This window comes from Prionailurus bengalensis, chromosome C1 (assembly GCF_016509475.1).
Source record: "Prionailurus bengalensis isolate Pbe53 chromosome C1, Fcat_Pben_1.1_paternal_pri, whole genome shotgun sequence".
NCBI classification, from domain to species: Eukaryota; Metazoa; Chordata; class Mammalia; order Carnivora; family Felidae; genus Prionailurus; species Prionailurus bengalensis.
The window spans coordinates 53,576,165-53,594,947 of record NC_057345.1 but is presented as its reverse complement, the minus strand read 5'-3'; the positions used below and the strand labels follow the sequence as shown (position 1 = coordinate 53,594,947).

Here is an 18,783-nt window from a genome sequence, read left to right as displayed (position 1 = left end):
GAAATTTTGATCTATTTTACCTACTTTAAAAGTGGGGAGGAAGGAATGTCTTGTTTTTGACAGATTTTAATTAGATGTTAGGTATAGGCATTTAATAAAAACTTAATAAATTGGCTCAAAGCCTTTTCCCTTAAGGTAGGCTTCTCCCAACCATCTGACATAGATGTACCTCCCTCAGAACCTGACATTTCAAAATCCATCCATCCATTCAAATTAATAGGATTATATAGCTGACTATCATGATACTATCATTGCCAGTGTTATCATAGATTTTTAAATAACTACATCTATTTTTTATTTAAATTTTCTCAATAAAAGAATTTTTAAGGGCAGCCTGGGTGGTGTAGCCAGTTAAGCATCTGACTCTTGATTTCAGCTCAGGTCATGATCTCATGGTTCAAGGGTTGTTGAAGCCCTGCATCAGGCTCTGCAATGGCAGGGTAGAGCCTGCTTGGGATTCTCTCTCCCTCCCTCTCTCTCTGCCCCTCCCGGGCTCACATTCATTCTCTCTCTCTCTCTCTCTCTCTCTCTCTCTCTCCCTCCCTCCCTCAAAATAAATAAAAACTTTAAAAAATTTATTTAAAAACGTTTAAAAAGAATATTTAAGAAGTACACTTTTTGAGAAAATAACTTCGGCTCAATAGCAGTACTCAAATATTATAATCGACTAGAGAAATAGGATGTATAGCCCATTTTAAATTGTTTTCTAATTAGAACTAGATGTGTAATTAACTTGTTTTCTTATCATTACTTTCAGGATCTCTAAAACACTGTGTGAAAATGCCACCCTCTGTTTAGTACGGTTAGGCTTTTTTTTTTTTAATTTGAGTACATTTGTTGATGTCCACAAGGCTGTGTAGCCATGACCACAATCTAATTCCAGACCATTTTCATCACTCCAAAAGGACACCCTGTACCTGAAAACAGTTACTCCACAACTCCTATTTCCCTGACCCCTAGTAACTGTTTACTTTCTCTAAGAGTTTGCCTATTCTGGGTATTTCATATAAACAGAATCGTGTAATATGTGACCTTTCGTATCTGGCTCAGCATAATGATTTCAAGGTTCAGCTGTATAGTGACAAGGATCAGTATTCCATCTCTTTTATAGCTACATAATATTTCATTGTATGGATATGCCACATTTCGTTTATTCACTCATCAACTGATGGACATGTGCGTCATTTCCATTTTGGTTATGATGAATAATGCTGCTATGAAAATTAATGTCCAGGACACCTGGATGGCTCAGTCGGTTAAGCATCCGACTTCAGCTCAGGTCATGATCTGGCCGTTCTCTGGAGTTGGAGCCCTCACGTCAGGTTCTGTGCTGACAGCTCAGAGCCTGGAGCCTGCTTCAGATTCTGTGTCTCCCTCTCTCTCTGCCCCTCCCCTGCTTGCACTCTGTCTCTCAAAATTAAGCATTAAATTAAAAAAAGTTAATGTCCAATTTTGTATGTGGACATTGTATTTTCAATTCTCTTGGGTATGTGATTCCTAGGTCATATGGTAAGCGTGTTTAACATTTTGAAGAACTGCTAAATTTTTCTAAAACAGCTGCGCCATTTTATACTCCCTCCCGGCAATGTCCGAGAGTACCAATTTCTCCACATCATTGCTAGCCCTTTTTATGGTTCATTTTTCTTCATTGTCTTTCTATCGTTTAGGCTGGATACTCTCAATTGACTTATCTTCCTAACATGTTGGGTTTTTTGCCTGTTCAAATCTGCTATGCATGGTACATTTTTCATTTCAGTTATTGTACTTGAATCTAGAACTTCTGTTTGGTCCTTTCCTAATAATTATTTCCAGTTTTATTGATTTTTTTTTTTTCAGGAGAGAACACTTAGAGCTTTTTATTGTGCCCTTTTTTTGTTGATATCCATTTGGCCTGGATATTCCATTTAGGCCTATAATACACTGCAGATTAATTTTAGAGTACGGTTTGAGGCAAGGGTCAGGGTTCACGATTTCAAATATGGATAATCAGTTGTTCTAACATTTCTATTCTTCACCTATTGAATTGTTTTGGCATCTCTTTCAAAAATCAGTTTGCCATTTAAGCATGGGCATATTCTCTTCTAGTGATCTATTTGCCGGTCATTATGCCAAAACCCCAATGCTCGATAGGACTTTATAGTAAATCTTGAAGTCATATAGAGGAAGTCCTCCAAATTTGTTCTTTCGTAAGACTGTTTGGGTATTTCAGCTCCTTTGCATTTTAATACAAACTTTAAAAATTGGCTTGTCAATTTCTATTTAAGAAAAAGGCTGCTGAAAAACTAGTTGGGGTAACACTGAATCTATAGATACTCCAGGGGCGCCTGGGTGGCGCAGTCGGTTAAGCGTCCGACCTCAGCCAGGTCACGATCTCGCGGTCCGTGAGTTCGAGCCCCGCGTCGGGCTCTGGGCTGATGGCTCAGAGCCTGGAGCCTGTTTCCGATTCTGTGTCTCCCTCTCTCTCTGCCCCTCCCCCGTTCATGCTCTGTCTCTCTCTGTCCCCAAAATAAATAAACGTTGAAAAAAAAAAAATTTTTTTTATAGATACTCTGGGGAGAACTGCTATATTACCAATATTAAGTCTTCCAATTCACTGACATGATATAACTTTCCATTCACAGGCATCTCGTTTAATTTCTCTCAGCAGTGTCTTGTAGTTTTCATTGTTCTTACAAATCTTGTTAATTTATTGCTATGTATTCCATGTCTGATGCTGTTGTAAATGGAAATTTAAAAAAAAAACCTTTACTTTCCAATTGTTTGCTGCTTGTACACAGAAATACAACTAATTTTTGCATTCTGCCCTTCTATCATGTGACTTTGCAAAGTTTGTTAGTTTTATCGGTTGCTTTTCAGATTCTTAAGGGTTTTTCATGCAAAGTCATCATATGCAAAGAGAGACATTTTTACTTTTCCTTCCCATTTCACATTCCTTTTAAAAAACATTGCTGCAGTGATTGAAACTTCCAGCAAAATGTTGAATAGAAGCGGTGAAAGTATATAGTCAAAGTTTGCTCTGGAAACCTCTTTAATTGGAGCTTGTACTCTATTTTAACTATTCTTATCATTCAGTTTAGGTTTCCTGCCTAGCTATTTGTTTTCTATTCATCCTGGGTTTTTTCCCCCCTTTCCTGATATTTTTTGGCTTAATCAAATGTTCTTAGAATTCCATTAAATTATTGACACTTTATGTGTACTATTTTGTATTTTTTTTTTAATGGTTGCTCTATGGGTTATAATGCGTTCCATAACTTATCACAGTCTACTCAGTGTTACTGTTCTACTTCATATAAAATGCTATTGCATTTATCCCACAACTATACTTTCATTCACCCCATACTATACTGTCCTTTGTACAATTACCAAATATGTTGTATCTATGCACATTACAAACCCCACACCACAATGTTATACTTTTGCTTTTAAATAGAGAAAATATATAGTATTTTATTTACCCACATATTACAGTTGTTTTAACATGGTCGTTCTCAATGAGGAGCAATCTAAGGGGTAAAAGAAAGATACTGCTAAATATCTTCCAATGCACAGGGTAGTCTCCCCACCCTCTACCCAGCCCAGAATGTCAACAATACCAAGGCTGAGAAACTGTGCCTTAGGAATAATGTGCGTTGTTTTTATCTAGTTGCTTTCAAGATGCTCTCTTTATAACTTTGGTTTTCATCATATTAACTAATGTGTCTAGGTCAGTTGTTCTTTTTATTTATCCTGCTTTGCAGGGGAGATGTCTGAGCCTGTTAGGTCTGTAGGGTTTTTACACCCAATTTAGAATATTTTTACTAACACTTTTTCAAATATTTCATGTGGCGTTACCTGTCTTCTTCTGGAACACCAATTACACTTATTTTAGACTACTTGATATTGTCCCTCCGGTCTTGAGGATCTGTTCACTGATTTTCATTCTCATTTCTGTTTTTCAGATTATTTTTTTTCTTTATGTTAATCATAACTTTTTTCCTGTTTTCTCCAATATTTTGCTAAGCCCATCCACTGTATTTTTGTTTCCAGATACTATACTTTTCGATTGTAGAGTTGCTATACTTCTTTTTTAGTGTATATTTCTTGCTGAAAATCCCCACCTATTCACTATGACTTTATTTTCCTTAAGTTCTTGAACATATAATCGCTGCTTTAAATAAGACCTTATCTACTAAGACCAACATCTGGGTCATCTTGGGGTCAGTTTCTATTAGTTTTCTTCTTTTTAAAAACATTTTTTAATGTGTATTTTTGAGAGAGAGGGACAGACAGAGCGGGAGTAGGGGAGGGACAGAGAGAGGGGAAGACATAGAATCCCAGGCAGGCTACAGGCCCTGAGGTATCAGCACAGAGCCCGACGTGGGGCTATAACTCATGAAATGTGAGATCGTGACCTGAGCCAAAGTCAGACACGCAACTGACTGAGCCACCCAGGTGACCCGAATTACTTTTCTTCTTAATTGTGGGTCACATTTCTTGTTTCTTCAGTTATCTAGTAATGTTTATTTACTGAACATTATACATGGTACATCATAATGACTATACATGTGTAATCTTCCTCTGGTGATTACTGATTTTTTTTTTTTTATAAGAAGGAGATAACTTTGCTGAACTCAAACTCCAAAACTCTGTCTCTTCTGTGCAGGGGAGGAATCGAATCTGTTCTCAGTTCTTATCTTCTAGCTATTGTTTTCCACCAGGACCTGGAATCTCCCTTACAAACATATTTCAGAGGGTAAATTAAGTGTATTTCACCTGAGTTTACACAGAGATTTTGAGGCTCCTTCCTAAGCAACCCCTTTTTCAGCGACTTCATGCTTACTTTTCAGCCTTGCTAATGGTTCTGAACTCGGTGCTTGGACCCCACCAGCCAGTAAATGCATGGACTACAGGTGGTGTTAGGCAAACAGCCACACAAAGACAGATCTCATCCAGTGCTGTTTCTATCTTTCAAGGACTAATTCCCCTTCGGGTTCTGCTTGCTTTTGATCATGTCCCAAGCCTTTGGATAGTTGTTTTTCTTTCATATTTAGTCCAGTTTTAATAATGGTTATCTGCAGGACAAATAATGTGATACAGGCAACTTCACCAATATTGGAATACGAGTTAAGGATTATTATATCCATCTGGACCTCGACACATCCATCTCTCCTAATTCTTATGCATAGCAGCTAACACAAAAGAAACAAACAAAAAAAAAAAAACGTTTTTATGAGACCCTACTTCCATGCCCGAAGAAACTTGTCCATGGTATAATGAAAATAATGTGGACTCTGTTATCACAGAAATTGTCTGCTAACTGCATGAACTTACAAAGATTAACTTCTTTTCCACTTGTATTAGGGAGGCAGTCTCACAGTGTTGTCGGAAAAGGTTAAATGCTCACATCACAAAGCATACAGCGAGTGTTAAAAACAAAACAAAAACTGGGCGCCTGGGTGGCGCAGTCGGTTAAGCGTCCGACTTCAGCCAGGTCACGATCTCGCGGTCCGTGAGTTCGAGCCCCGCGTCAGGCTCTGGGCTGATGGCTCAGAGCCTGGAGCCTGTTTCCGATTCTGTGTCTCCCTCTCTCTCTGTCCCTCCCCCGTTCATGCTCTGTCTCTCTCTGTCCCAAAAATAAAATAAATAAACGTTGAAAAAAAAAAAAACAACAAAACAAAAACAATGTTGGTTTCTTTTCCTTAGACCTCTCCCTCCATTCCAGCAATAGAAATAAAAGGAATTCCTAAAACACAACCACTTTTTTTTCTAGTTACTTCATTCCATAAGTAACATCTAATCGAGTTCACTTCACAAAGATGAAAACACAAGACTGAGAACAAAACTCACTTGATGAACAAACACAAGGCAGAAACAGAGACTGTTGAAGGGGATGATGAATCTTAATCCAGGGAAGATTCCCACATCCACAGTGTCTCTGCATAAGCAAGTATGGAGGCAGGAGGAAGACTGGTGATGTAAAAGGCATCTTTATCACAGAATTTCTCCACGAGTGAATAGAGAAGTGTCTTTCTGAGGCTATGAGAAGTATACAATGAACCACAGTAATCTAATAAGCAAAACTGCTATTGAAAAAAAAAAAGAACAAATTTCAAAAGTGAAATGAATGCAAAGGTAAGGAAAAAATTAACTTGAAAAAATTAAATCATATATGTCAGCTGGGCAGAAGGTGGAGTAGGTAAACCCTACAATTGCCTTGTTCCATGGATACAAGTACATAACACTCCTCTCAGTGTAAGTAACCTAGAAAATGACCCAAAGACCAGGAGAACAAACTCCACAACTAAAGGCAGGCAAGAGGCTATAATGAAGAAGGTAGGAAGGGTGATGACATGGTCTGAGAGTGAAACAGACCATGGTGTCCATGGTGGGGAGGGAGCCAGTGGTACAGAAAAGAGTGGAAAACAGATTTTCACACTGGGGAGCTCATGAATGGGGAGGACAAATCTCCACAATATTTGCTTTTGAACATGAGAGGGGCCAAATTTCGTGAGTTCTTAAAACCAGCAGGACTTAAAGGCTGGAATTTTAAAAAACAGCAGGCTGAGCTCTGGGAGAGCCTAGATGGCAGTAGGAAGCAGAGCCCCCAACCTTAAAGAAACAGCACAATAAACAGCTTGTGAAGATACAGTGTAGACCAGCAGTTTGAAAACGCGGGGGTAGATAAGAAGGAGTGGGATTTGCTCATCTCAGAGCATGGCCTGGAGACACAGGGATCACAGGGAGACTCCTCCAGGAACAATGGAGCTGCCAGGCACCACTGCCCTCCCTACCGCACAGCATAAACAACGGCCATCTGTGGGAACCGGCATGGCACCAACTCTCCTTACCTAACTTGCTTACTCCAAGCCCCCAGCCCCAGTCTTCAGCAGATCTGCCCTTCCCAGTCATACATGCCCTAGGCTTGGCACTGTGAACCCGTCCCCGAGAAGACCAGATCACATCTCCTGTACCTTTTGTGAGACCTCAGTTCTGGCAGGTAACAGGGGCAGGTCTCATTTAGCAAGCAGACCGTTGCACACCTTGCTAGAGAGCCTCTGCAGACAACTGGACTGAAGGAAAAGCAGGCCAAGACTCAACAGAACGGTACATGCAACACACACAGGAGACACTGAAGTGCCAGGCCCTGGGTGACAGGGGATACTGCCCTGTGGGATACTAGAAGATCTATTCTTCATAAGGCTATTATCATTAAGAGCATGAAAAGTAGCTGACTTTCCTAACACACAGAAACAGACAAAGGAAGTCAGAGAAAATGAGGAGACAGAAACACATTCCAAAAGATGGGCCAAACCACAGCAAGAGACAAAAGTGAAAGGAGAGAATATGCCTACCATAAAGATACTCCCTGAACTGGAGAAAAGAGTAGAGGATATCAGTGAGACACAACACAGAGATAAAAAAAAAAAAAACAAAAAAACAAAAAACAGAGATCAAGAACACAATAAAATTTACTTAAAAATACACTTGATGGAATGAGCTTGATGAAACAGAGGAACAAATTAACAACTTGGAAGACAGAGTAATGGAAAGTAACCAAACTGAGCAAAGGAAAGAAATTATGCAAATTGAGAATAGTCTTAGGGAACTCACTGATTTCATCAAGCATAATAACATTCATATTATAGGGATCTCAGAATCAGAAAGAAATAAGAGGGCAAAAAAATTATTTAAGGAAATAATCTAGGAAAGTAAGTAGACATCCAGATCAGGAGGCACAGAGAGACCCCTCTAAAATTCAACTCAAGGAGGTCCATACCAAGACACATAGTAATTAAAATGGCAAAAAGTAGCAAAAAAGAAAAAGTTTTAAAAGCAGTAAGAGAAGACAATTATACACGAGGGAAACCCCATAAGGTTATCAGGATTTTTCAGTAGAAACTTTGCAGGCCAGAAGGGAATGGCATGATATATTCAAAGTGCTGAAAGAAAAAAAAACATGCAACCAAGAACACTCTATCCAGCAAGGTTATCATTCTGAATAGAAGGAGCATAAAGAGTTTCTCAGACAACAAAAACTAAAGGAGTTCATGACCCCTAAACCAGTCCTACAAGAAATATTAAAGAGGACTCTTTGAGTGGAAAGGAAGACCATAAGTGAGAGTATGAAAAGTAAACACAAAAGCAGTACAAGTAAAAATATTTCTGTAAAAATCAGTCAATGGACGCATAAAGTAAAATGATGTAAAATATGACATCATATACCTAAAATATTGGGGGAGAGGAGTAAAGAATGGGTTTAAACAACTTATATGCCAACAAACTGGACAACTTAGAAGAAACAGATAAATTCCTAGAAACATATAACCTATCAAAACTAGGGCAGAGGAAAAATAGAAAATTTGAACTGACCAATCACCAGCAATGAAACTGAATCAGAAATCAAAAAAACTTCCCCAAACCAAAACTCCAGGACAAGATGGTTTCACAGGCAAATTCTACCAAACATTTAAAAAAGAGTTAATACCCACTCTTCTCAAACTGTTCCAAAAAAATAGAAGAGGAAGGAAAACTTCAAAATTCTATGAGGCCAGTATCACCCTGATACCAAAACCAGATACAGACACACACACCCCCGTCCCCGCCACACACACACAAAGAGAAGCACGGGCCAAGATCTCTCGTGAATATAGATGCAAAAATCCTCAATACTCTAAAATTAAGTGGAATTTTTTCCCCCAGGACACAAGAATGGTTCATTATTCACAAAACAATCAACATGATACATCACATCAATAAGAGAAAGGATAAAAACTGTGTGATCATTTCAAAAGGTGCAGAAAAAGCATTTGACAAAGTATGATGTTCACTCATGATAAAACCTCTCTGCAAAGTACGTGTAGAGGAAACATATATCAACATAATAAAGGCTTATTTGAAAAACTCACAGTGAACATTATACTCTGTGGGGAAAAACTGAGAGCTTTTCCCTTAAGGTCAGGAACAAGACAAGGATGTCCACTCTCACCACTTTTATTCAACACAGTACTGCAAGTCCTAGGCACAGCATTTAGACAACCTAAAGAAATAAAATTCAGTATTTGTAGATGACACAATACCATCCATAGAAAACCCTAAAGACTCCACCAAAAAACTACTAGAAGTGATAAATGAATTCAGTAAAGCCACAAGATCTAAAATCAATGTACAAAAGTCTGTTGCATTCCTATACACTAATAATAAAAATACAATCCTGAGACACCTGGGTGGCTCAGTTGGTTGAGGATCTGACTCTTGATTTCAGCTCAGGTCATGATCTCAGGGTTCATGAGATGGAGCCTCATGAGGGGCTCTGTGCTGACAATGTGGAGCCTGATTGGGATTCTTTCTCCTTCTCTCTGCCCCTTGCCCATTTGTGCTGTCTCTCTCAAAATAAAGCATAAAAAAAATAAAAATACAATCCCATTTATAATTGTACCAAATACATTAAGTATGTAGGAATAAACTTAACCAAAGGGATAAAAGACCTATACTCTGAAAACTACAAAACATTGATGAAAGAAATTCAAGATGATGCAAAGAAATGACAAGACATTGATGCTCATGAATTGGAAAAACCAACATTATTAAAATGTCTACCCTACCCAAAGCAATCTACAGATTTAATGCAATCCCTATTAAAGTACCAAGAGCATTTTTTACAGAACTAGAAAAAACAATCCTAAAATTTGTATGGAACCACAAAGGATCTCAAATAGCCAAAGCAATCTTGAAAAAAGAAAAAATAAAACTGGAGGTGTCACAATTCCAGATTTAAAGTTATATTACAAAGTGGTAGTAATTAAAACAGAATACTACTGGCATAAAAACAGACACATAGATCAGTGGAATAGAACAGAAAGCCCAGAAATAAATCCACAATCACAGGGTCAACTAATCTTCAACAAAGGAAGAATCAATATCCAATGTGAAAAAGACTGTCTCTTCAACCAGTGGTGCTGGAGTAACTGGAGAGCGACATGCAGAAGAATAAAAGTGAACCACTTTCTTTCACCATACACAAAAATAAACCAAAAATGGATTAAAGACCTAAATGTGAGGCCTGAAACCATAAAAATCCTTGAAGAGAGCATAGGCAGCAATCTCTCAGATACTGGCCATAGCAACACTTTTCTAGAGGTCTCCTGAGGCAAGGGAAATAAAAGCAAAAATAAACTACTGGGACTACATCAAAATAAAAAGCTTCTGCACAGCAAAGGGAACCATCAACGAGAATAAAAGGCAATCTACTGAATGGGAGAAGATACTTGGCAAATGACATATCTGATAAAGGATTAGTATCCAAAATATACAACTCAACACCCAAAAAAATGAACAATCCATTTAAAAAATGGGCAGAAGACACAAATAGATATTTCTCCAAAGAAGACACATAGATGGCCAAAAGACACATGAAAAGATGCTCAACATCACTCATCATCAGGGAAATGCAAATCAAAACTATAATGAGATATTACCTCATACCTGTCAGAATGGCTAAAATAAAAAATTTTAAAAACAAGTGTTGGCAAGGATGGGGAGAAAAAGGAACCTTCTTGCACTGTTGATGAGAATGCAAACTGGTGCAGCCACTTTGGAAGACAGGATCAAAATTCTTCAAAATATTAAAAATAGAACTACTATGGGGCGCCTGGGTGGCTCAGTTGGTTAAGCATCCGACTTCGGCTCAGTTCATGATCTCACAGTTTGTGAGTTTGAGCCCCGCATCGGGCTCTGCGCTGACAGCTTGGAGCTTAGAGCCTGCTTCAGATTCTGTGTCTCCTTCTCTCTCCGCCCCTACTCTGCTCATGCTCTATCTCTCAATAATAAATAAAGGTTAAAAACAATTTTTAAAAAAAATAGAACTACTGTATGATCCAGGAATAGTAGCGATGGGCATTTATCCAAAAAATACAAAAACATTAATTCAAAAGGATACCTGCACCCCTATGTTTATTGCAGAATTACTTACAATAGCCAATATATGGAAGCAGCCCAAGTGTCCGCTGACGAATGGACAAAGATGTGGTATATATTTGTAATGCAATGTTACTCAGCCATAAAAAAAAAAAAAAAAAAAAAAAAGAAATCTTGCCATTTGCAACAACATAGGTGGAGCTAGAGAGTATTATGCTGAGCAACAGAAATCAGAGAAAGACAAATACCACATGATCTCACTCATATTTGGAATTTAAGAAACAAAACAAACAAGCAAAGGGAAAATAGAGACAAACCAAGAAACAGACTCAAAGTGATGGTTACAGAGAGGAGGTGGTAGGGGAAATGGGGGAAGGGATTAAAGAGTACACGTATCATGATAAGATTAAGTGATAAAAAAAAGTTACATAAAAATTAAATCATACATGTTTAAATAAATTTTTAAAAGTTTATTGTGCTTCCTCCTGTTTATAAAGTGAATTTTGTTCCTTGTAAAGAAGATAAAATTGTATAGGACTATATAAATTTTAAAAATTAACAAGAGATGATGAAACATTTACCATGAACTTACATGGTGTTTTACATGATTTTTAATATTTGCATTGTATATCTGGGATAAATATGACATGATTTGTTTACGGAGTCTTATAAATTGTTGGAAATTTAGGCTGTTTCTAATTTACAGAACTATAAACTATTTATAAATGATTTCACACATCTGTGATAATTTCCTTGGCTTTTATCACCTGTAAGTATAATTAACGTACAATTAATGTCCCTATCTCAATTACTACTGAAAATATTAATAAAGGAACAAAAATGGAATCTTAAGAAACATATAAGAGAATGCTTTCCAAGTTGTATCTGTATTAATTCATGATTACTATTCCTTAGATATAGGTCTGTTGCCACCTACTTATATCATCTTTCAATCTGTTTTCTCCATCTTTTCCACGGGTAGGTAAGAGACTTTATTATACAGTATTTGAATATTCAACTGCACCATTTTTACAGAAACTATTAAACTTGTGTTTCTAGTATCCTATCATTAAAGCATAATGAGGCATCAGTTGTTCCAAGTGAATTCACACAGTGTTTCTTTTCTAAGGTTTTAGAGACAGATGAGACAAACACAGTTGCTCCAAGAAAATCAAAGTGGAAGCATTGCTCACACAGGACAGAGCTGAGAAGCCGATAGGCTGAGAAATTAGAAAGAATCAGAATGGTTAATTATAAGACTCTCATGATTATATAATCCTATACTGCTAACATATACACTCTCTGCTTAAGCCACTGAAAATAACCTGAAGGAGAAAAGGTCAAAGTAAAATTGACTTATTTAAATAATAGCACAATTGGGGCGCCTGGGTGGCGCAGTCGGTTAAGCGTCCGACTTCAGCCAGGTCACGATCTCGCGGTCCGTGAGTTCGAGCCCCGCGTCAGGCTCTGGGCTGATGGCTCGGAGCCTGGAGCCTGTTTCCGATTCTGTGTCTCCCTCTCTCTCTGCCCCTCCCCCATTCATGCTCTGTCTCTCTCTGTCCCAAAAAATAAAATAAACTTTGAAAAAAAAAAAAAAATAATAGCACAATATACCTTTTGAATATAATACTTTTTATGTTATTGATTGATTGGTTTAAATGTCAGAATAATGCCTGCAATAATGATCATGTTTCTGTATCAGTAAGCAGGGGTGAAGAACAGAGGCATTTCCTTGGGTTCCTTAGTCAGATGTACATTGATAAAAACCAGAAGTCAGCAGAGTTTTTCTGTAAAGAGCCAGAGGGTAAATATTTAATCTTGTGGGTCCTATAGTCTTTGTTTAACTCTACCATTGTGGCACAACACAACCACAGACAATATGTAAATGAATGAATGTGGTGGTATTCCAATACAACTTCATTTACAAAACAGGTAGTGGGGGGGGGGGGTGGCACCTGGGTGGCTCAGTCGGTTGGGCTCAGGTCATGATATCACAGTCCGTGGGTTTGAGACGGAGCTCAGAGCCCGGAGCCTGCTTTGGATTCTGTGTCTCCCTCTCTCTCTGACCCTCCCCCATTCATGCTCTGTCTCTCTCTGTCTCAAAAATAAATAAACATTAAAAAAAATTAATAAAAAAAAAACAGGTAGTGGGCTGGATTTGGTCTATAGTTTGTTGGTCACTAGTCAACAAACACTGAGTAAACACTGAGAGGGAAATATCTAGTAAAATGCTAGTTAATTTCTTGAACACGGCCTAAAACTCCAAATGAACAAGGAATATTGTATAGATGAATGCAATTTTACTTTCCTATGATATTTCCTGTGATATTACAGGAATCACAATTTCAATTATAGGAGTCACAATCACAATTATAGGAATATGAGCTCAATATATAGTTGAACCAATTTTTCTAGATATCAATACCTGAGAATCATTTACCTGTGCATAATCACCAAAAGGTTGAGAATAAGAAATGCACTTTTCCAATGTGTGTTGTGATTCATTTCCCTGAGAGATTGCATCCAGAATGTTGCTTGCAATTCCAGTCTTCTGTAGAGTGGTTTTACTTGCAGGGGCTAAAGGCAAAATCAATCATATTTTCAGCTAAAAGTTGTTTTATTGTAAGTTATAAGCAAAATACAAAACTTGTATTCCCAAAAAGAACACAAATTTTCATTAGCCAGTATATGTCTATATTTATTATGCCCAGGGGAAAAATATGTAGTATATGATGTTGTCTTGTTCATTTAAAGCAACTGAAAGTGGAAGTTTGCCCTATAGATAAATAATTTTGATGGAAACATTTTTTAGATCTATAGCTAATCTCTAAAAGAAGGCAAACAAGGGGCGCCTGGGTGGCTGAGTCGGTTAAGTGCCAGACTTCGGCTCAGGTCATGATCTCACGGTTCTTGAGTTTGAACCCCACTCAGGTCATGATCTCACGTTTTGTGAGTTTGGGCCTCATATAGGGCTCTGTGCTGACAGCACGGCGCCTGGAGCCTGGAGCCTGCTTGGAGTTCTGTGTCTCTCCCTCTCACTCTGACCCTCCCCCACCCCTGCTCATACTCTGTCTCTCCCTCTCACTTTCTCTCTCTCTAAAATATAAATAAGTTAAAAAAATGTTTTTAAAGAAGGCAAACCAAATGTAAACTAACTGTTCTTGTTAATGCAATAGTTGTAACCATCCATTTTTAGACGAGGTAAAAATGTGACACGGGAGAAGCACATTAAATTTTTTTCTGGCTCTTTAAAAAAATTACAAATCGGGGCGCCTGGGTGGCGCAGTCGGTTAAGCGTCCGACTTCAGCCAGGTCACGATCTCGCGGTCCGTGAGTTCGAGCCCCGCGTCAGGCTCTGGGCTGATGGCTCGGAGCCTGGAGCCTGCTTCCGATTCTGTGTCTCCCTCTCTCTCTGCCCCTCCCCCGTTCATGCTGTCTCTCTCTGTCTTAAAAATAAATAAACGTTGAAAAAAAAATTAAAAAAAAAAAAATTACAAATCAATGTCTACATTTAAGAGGATACTTTATAAAATACAAAGAATGTATATTAAAACCTTTAATCTCCTTCATTCAGTCCTATTCTTTTTCCCAGAGGTAACAGTTTAGAATTTATTTTCCAAAATTTACTGTATGCATTTATACATTAAATATGCACACATAAGAATATACAGCTTTAAACAAACATGAATGGAATCTCTTTGTTCCTACATTGGCTTTTTTCACTTAATTTGCTTTAGAGATAATTTCATATTAGTACGTGTACCTCTCCCTCAATTACTAAAAAAATTATACTGTATTCTATTTTATGATGAACTAATTTTTATTTAACCACTCCACTACTGAAGAACATTAAGGTACTTTTCAGTTATACCAATTGACAGCCAACATTGTAGTGAATATCCCAGTACCCAGAGCATATACCACATTTGTGATTTTCCTTTAAAATTATAACTTATTCTAACTGAAGACCTGAGAAGGCCTTTCAAGAAAGTAAACAAGAGTTCAACCTCTGCCAATTATCATTAGCTCAGATATTTTGGGGTAGTTTGCAAATATTCTGGATAGATTACTTACATAGGCTCTTTTTTAAAAATACGGTTCTATATGTATTGCAAAGCATTATAGTATTGTCAATAATTCCTTTGCTCAATTATTTTCTATTATGATTCAATAATTCAATAAATTAATTATATTCTTAATAAAATATTACAAAAGATATTTTCCTTAAATAATCAGAATGCATTTTAAGTGTCTTAATTTTAGTTACTCTTTCAATTTAAAGGCTGGTCATAACTTAAGCTTTAATTAGTCAATAAGCATTATTTGCTTTCATTAAATTAAAAATTAAAGTAAAACTGATTATAGAAAATATTCAATACAACTCCAAAATATTAATACTGAGCTCTCACTTACATGATAAGCACACACTGGGCAACACACTTGCCAAGTTCAAGTATGGATTTTTACTGAGCCGTATTTCTTTTGGTGGTTCTCCCAATAGTGAAGTCTGATTCTTAGAAGCAGCCTATTTATCAAAAACAAAAGAGTAGGTGCTTACTAGGAGGTACAAGAAAATAAAGATACATAAAGAGTAATGCCAATTCTTCAATAAATCCAGTCCAGTGTAATAAAAATCTGTGGAACCTAATATTTGAACATATTAAGTTATGGGATATTTCTGGATATTGATTGAAATTATCACATTCCACTTGCTATTTTTGTCAATTAGTTTTTTTTTTTAACTATTCTAGAACCATAAAACTTCAGAACTGAAAGAAAATTAAAGGCCTTCATATAAATCCTTCTCATTTGAATTAGGAGAGAATTCATCTTCATAAGAAAAGACAAATCCCATACCTTTTTTCCAGAAATATTGTTATCCACATTTTCTTATTAAGATTTCTATTTTATATTGTACAGCTACAGCCAAATGATAAAGGAAAGCTTATTTATCTTTGGTTCTAAGAATAATACCAAACAAAATCAGTGGACTTAACAAGATCCAAATACACATTTAGATGATAACCCTAGAAACATTTCTTGAAAAGATATGCTATCAATATAATTTTATATAACAAGGTATAAGGGTATTTCTTTATTTCTAATATTTCTTTAATACTATTTCTAGTATTTGTAGTATTTCTTTAAACGGAAAGGGCTGATTCTTCAGATCATTTCAATTTCTTCCAACAAAATTTTGTGCTTTTCGTTCCCTGTTGGTAAAAATTTTTAAAGACAACAATTCAGATTACTATAATAAAGTTAAAGCTAGCAGCTAAGTTTTCATTTCCAAATTAATTTTTATTTTGTTCTCCGAACAGAATGAAGAAAGTATAATCTCAAGTGCTTATTTCTATATTTGAGAGCCAGAGCTCCTTTTATTTGTTCCTTATCTGGCCAACATTACTGTATTTGGATTGAGAAATCTATCTTGCATCTCTTCATAAGCCCCAAAGTAGGGCTTGTGATATGTAAATCACAGATGTAAATGTATTCATCCATTCACATATATTTACTGAATGTTCACTATGCTTCAGGCACTGTGGTATTGATAACCCCAAAATGAGTAAGACAGGAATACTACCCTTAAGAAATTCACAGTCAAGCAGATACAATAGCTCAAAAGAAGTCTGAGGTGGAACCCTAAGATTCTAGGTGGGAGCTAAAACCATTAGATGTTTGCCAAAAGAAAGCATATAACACCAGAAAAGACAATGCCTTAGAATTTAGTAACTGAGTAAAGGTAGCCAGCAAAGTACTCTCAGATTTTGTTTCTAAAGTACTTACATGGCCAAGGTAATCAGATTCTATCCTATCAGGGGTTCTCTAGCTATGAAAGAGAATCAATCATAAAATTTTAAAACGTACAGAGTCTGCCGACAAAGAAAAGCCCTGGACCAACTGGCTTCAATGGATAATTCAATAAGACATTTAAAGAGGAATTAAAACCAATTCTTCTTAAACTCTTCCACAAAACTGACGAAGAGAAAATACTTCTTAACGTATTCTATGAGAGCAGCATCGCCCTAGTACCAAGGCCAGACAGACACTACAAAAAAGAAACTACAGACCGATATCGAATATCACTATCTGTGCTAAAATCACCAACAAAACACAAGCAAGTCAAATTCAGTGGATTATTAAAAGGGTTATATGCCATAACCAACTGAGATTTATTCACAGAACACAAGGACAATTCAACATACAAAAATCATTCAATGTAATATACTACATTCACAGAATGGAGAAAAAACCCCACATGATCACCTCAAATGATGCAGAAAAAGCATCTAACAAAATTCAGCACACTTTCATGATTAAAATTCAACAGGCTAAACATATTAGGAATAGAGGGAAACTACCTTAATACAACAAAAGTTATATATGAAACATTACACTCAATGGTGAAACACTGAAATTTTTCCGTCTAACATCAAGAACAAGACAAAGTTGTCTGCTTTCACCACTTCTGTTCAACATAATATTAGAAGTTCTAGCCAGAGCAATTAGGCAGGAAAAAGAAATAAAAGGCATCCAAACTAGAGTGGAAGAAGTAAAATGGTCTCTGCTTGCAGATGACATGAAAACCCTAAGTAGCACACACACACAGACACAAACTGTTGGAGTAAATGAATTTAGCAAAGTTGCAGGATATAAAATCAACATGCAGAAATCAGTTACATTTCTACACACTGATAATGAACAATCCAAAAAGAAAGTTAGGAAAACAATTCCACTTACAACATAATCAAAAAGCATAAAATATAAGATTAACCAAACCAAGAAGGAAAAATACCTGTCTACTAAAAACTACACAACATGGCTAAAAGTGATACTTGAGCAGAAATCTCAATAAAGTGAGAGATTAAGCCATGAAAACATCTAAGACTGCACTGTCTGACATGGTAGCCACTATCTACACATGAATACTCAGCATACAAAATGTGAACAGTTTAAACTGAGCTGTTTGTGAAATGTAAGATATATACTAAATCGCAAAGAATTAGTACCAAAGAAAGAATGCAAAGTATCTTTGTAGTTCAGTATATATTACATTTGGTAATAGTATTTTGAATATGCTGAGTTAAATATTAAAATATCAAAAAACATTGCTGAAATAAAAGACATAAATAAATGGAAAGATATCCTTGGTTCATGGGTTAGATGACATAATGTTGTTAAAATGTCAATATTAACCAGAGTGACCTCCAGATTCAATACAATCCCTATCAAAATTCTAACTTTTCTTTGCAGAAGAAGAAAAATCTATCCTAAAATTCATATGGAATTTCAAGGGACCCCCAAAGTAGTAAAAACAATGTTGAAAAGGTGAAAAATAAGAACAAGAATAGAGGGCTCATACTTTGTGATTTCAAACTTACTACAAAGCAACAGTAATCATAACACTATAGTATTGGCATAAAGACACACAGACAAATGGAATAGAATAGAAAGCCCAGAAATAAGTCCCTGCATATATAGTTAAATGATTTTTGACAATAGTCAATGGGGACAGGACAGTTTTTCAACAAAAGTGCTGGGAAATCTGGGTATCACATGTAAAAGAATAAAGTGGATCCTTACTCTACACCACATACAAAAATAAACTCAAAAATCAAAGACCAAAATTAAGAACTAAAATTATAGAATTCTTAAAAGCTTAGGTGGAAGGCTTCATGATATTCAATTTGCCCATGAATTTTTGGGTCTGACACCAAAAGCAGAAGCAAAAAAAAAAAACACAGAAAGAAAGAAAGAAAGAAAGAAAGAAAGAAAGAAAGAAAGAAAGAAAGAAAGAAAGAAAGAAAGAAAGAAAAAGAGAAAGAAAGAAAGAAAGAAAGAAAGAGAAAGAAAGAAAGAAAGAAAGAAAGAAAGAAAGAAAGAAAGAAA

General features: G+C 36.4%; 1 protein-coding gene across 2 annotated transcripts in view; it reads right to left on the bottom strand.

The window, feature by feature from the left end:
* Positions 1-18,783, bottom strand: part of RAVER2 (ribonucleoprotein, PTB binding 2) — a 93,233-nt gene that overhangs the window by 16,917 nt on the left and 57,533 nt on the right. For both annotated transcript variants that reach the window (XM_043575184.1, XM_043575183.1), the window contains exons 10-11: positions 15,307-15,418; positions 13,334-13,470 (exon numbers count right to left, since the gene is read on the bottom strand). In XM_043575184.1, coding sequence (XP_043431119.1) covers positions 13,334-13,470; positions 15,307-15,418 — 249 coding nt within the window. The remainder of the gene's footprint in view (positions 1-13,333; positions 13,471-15,306; positions 15,419-18,783) is intronic.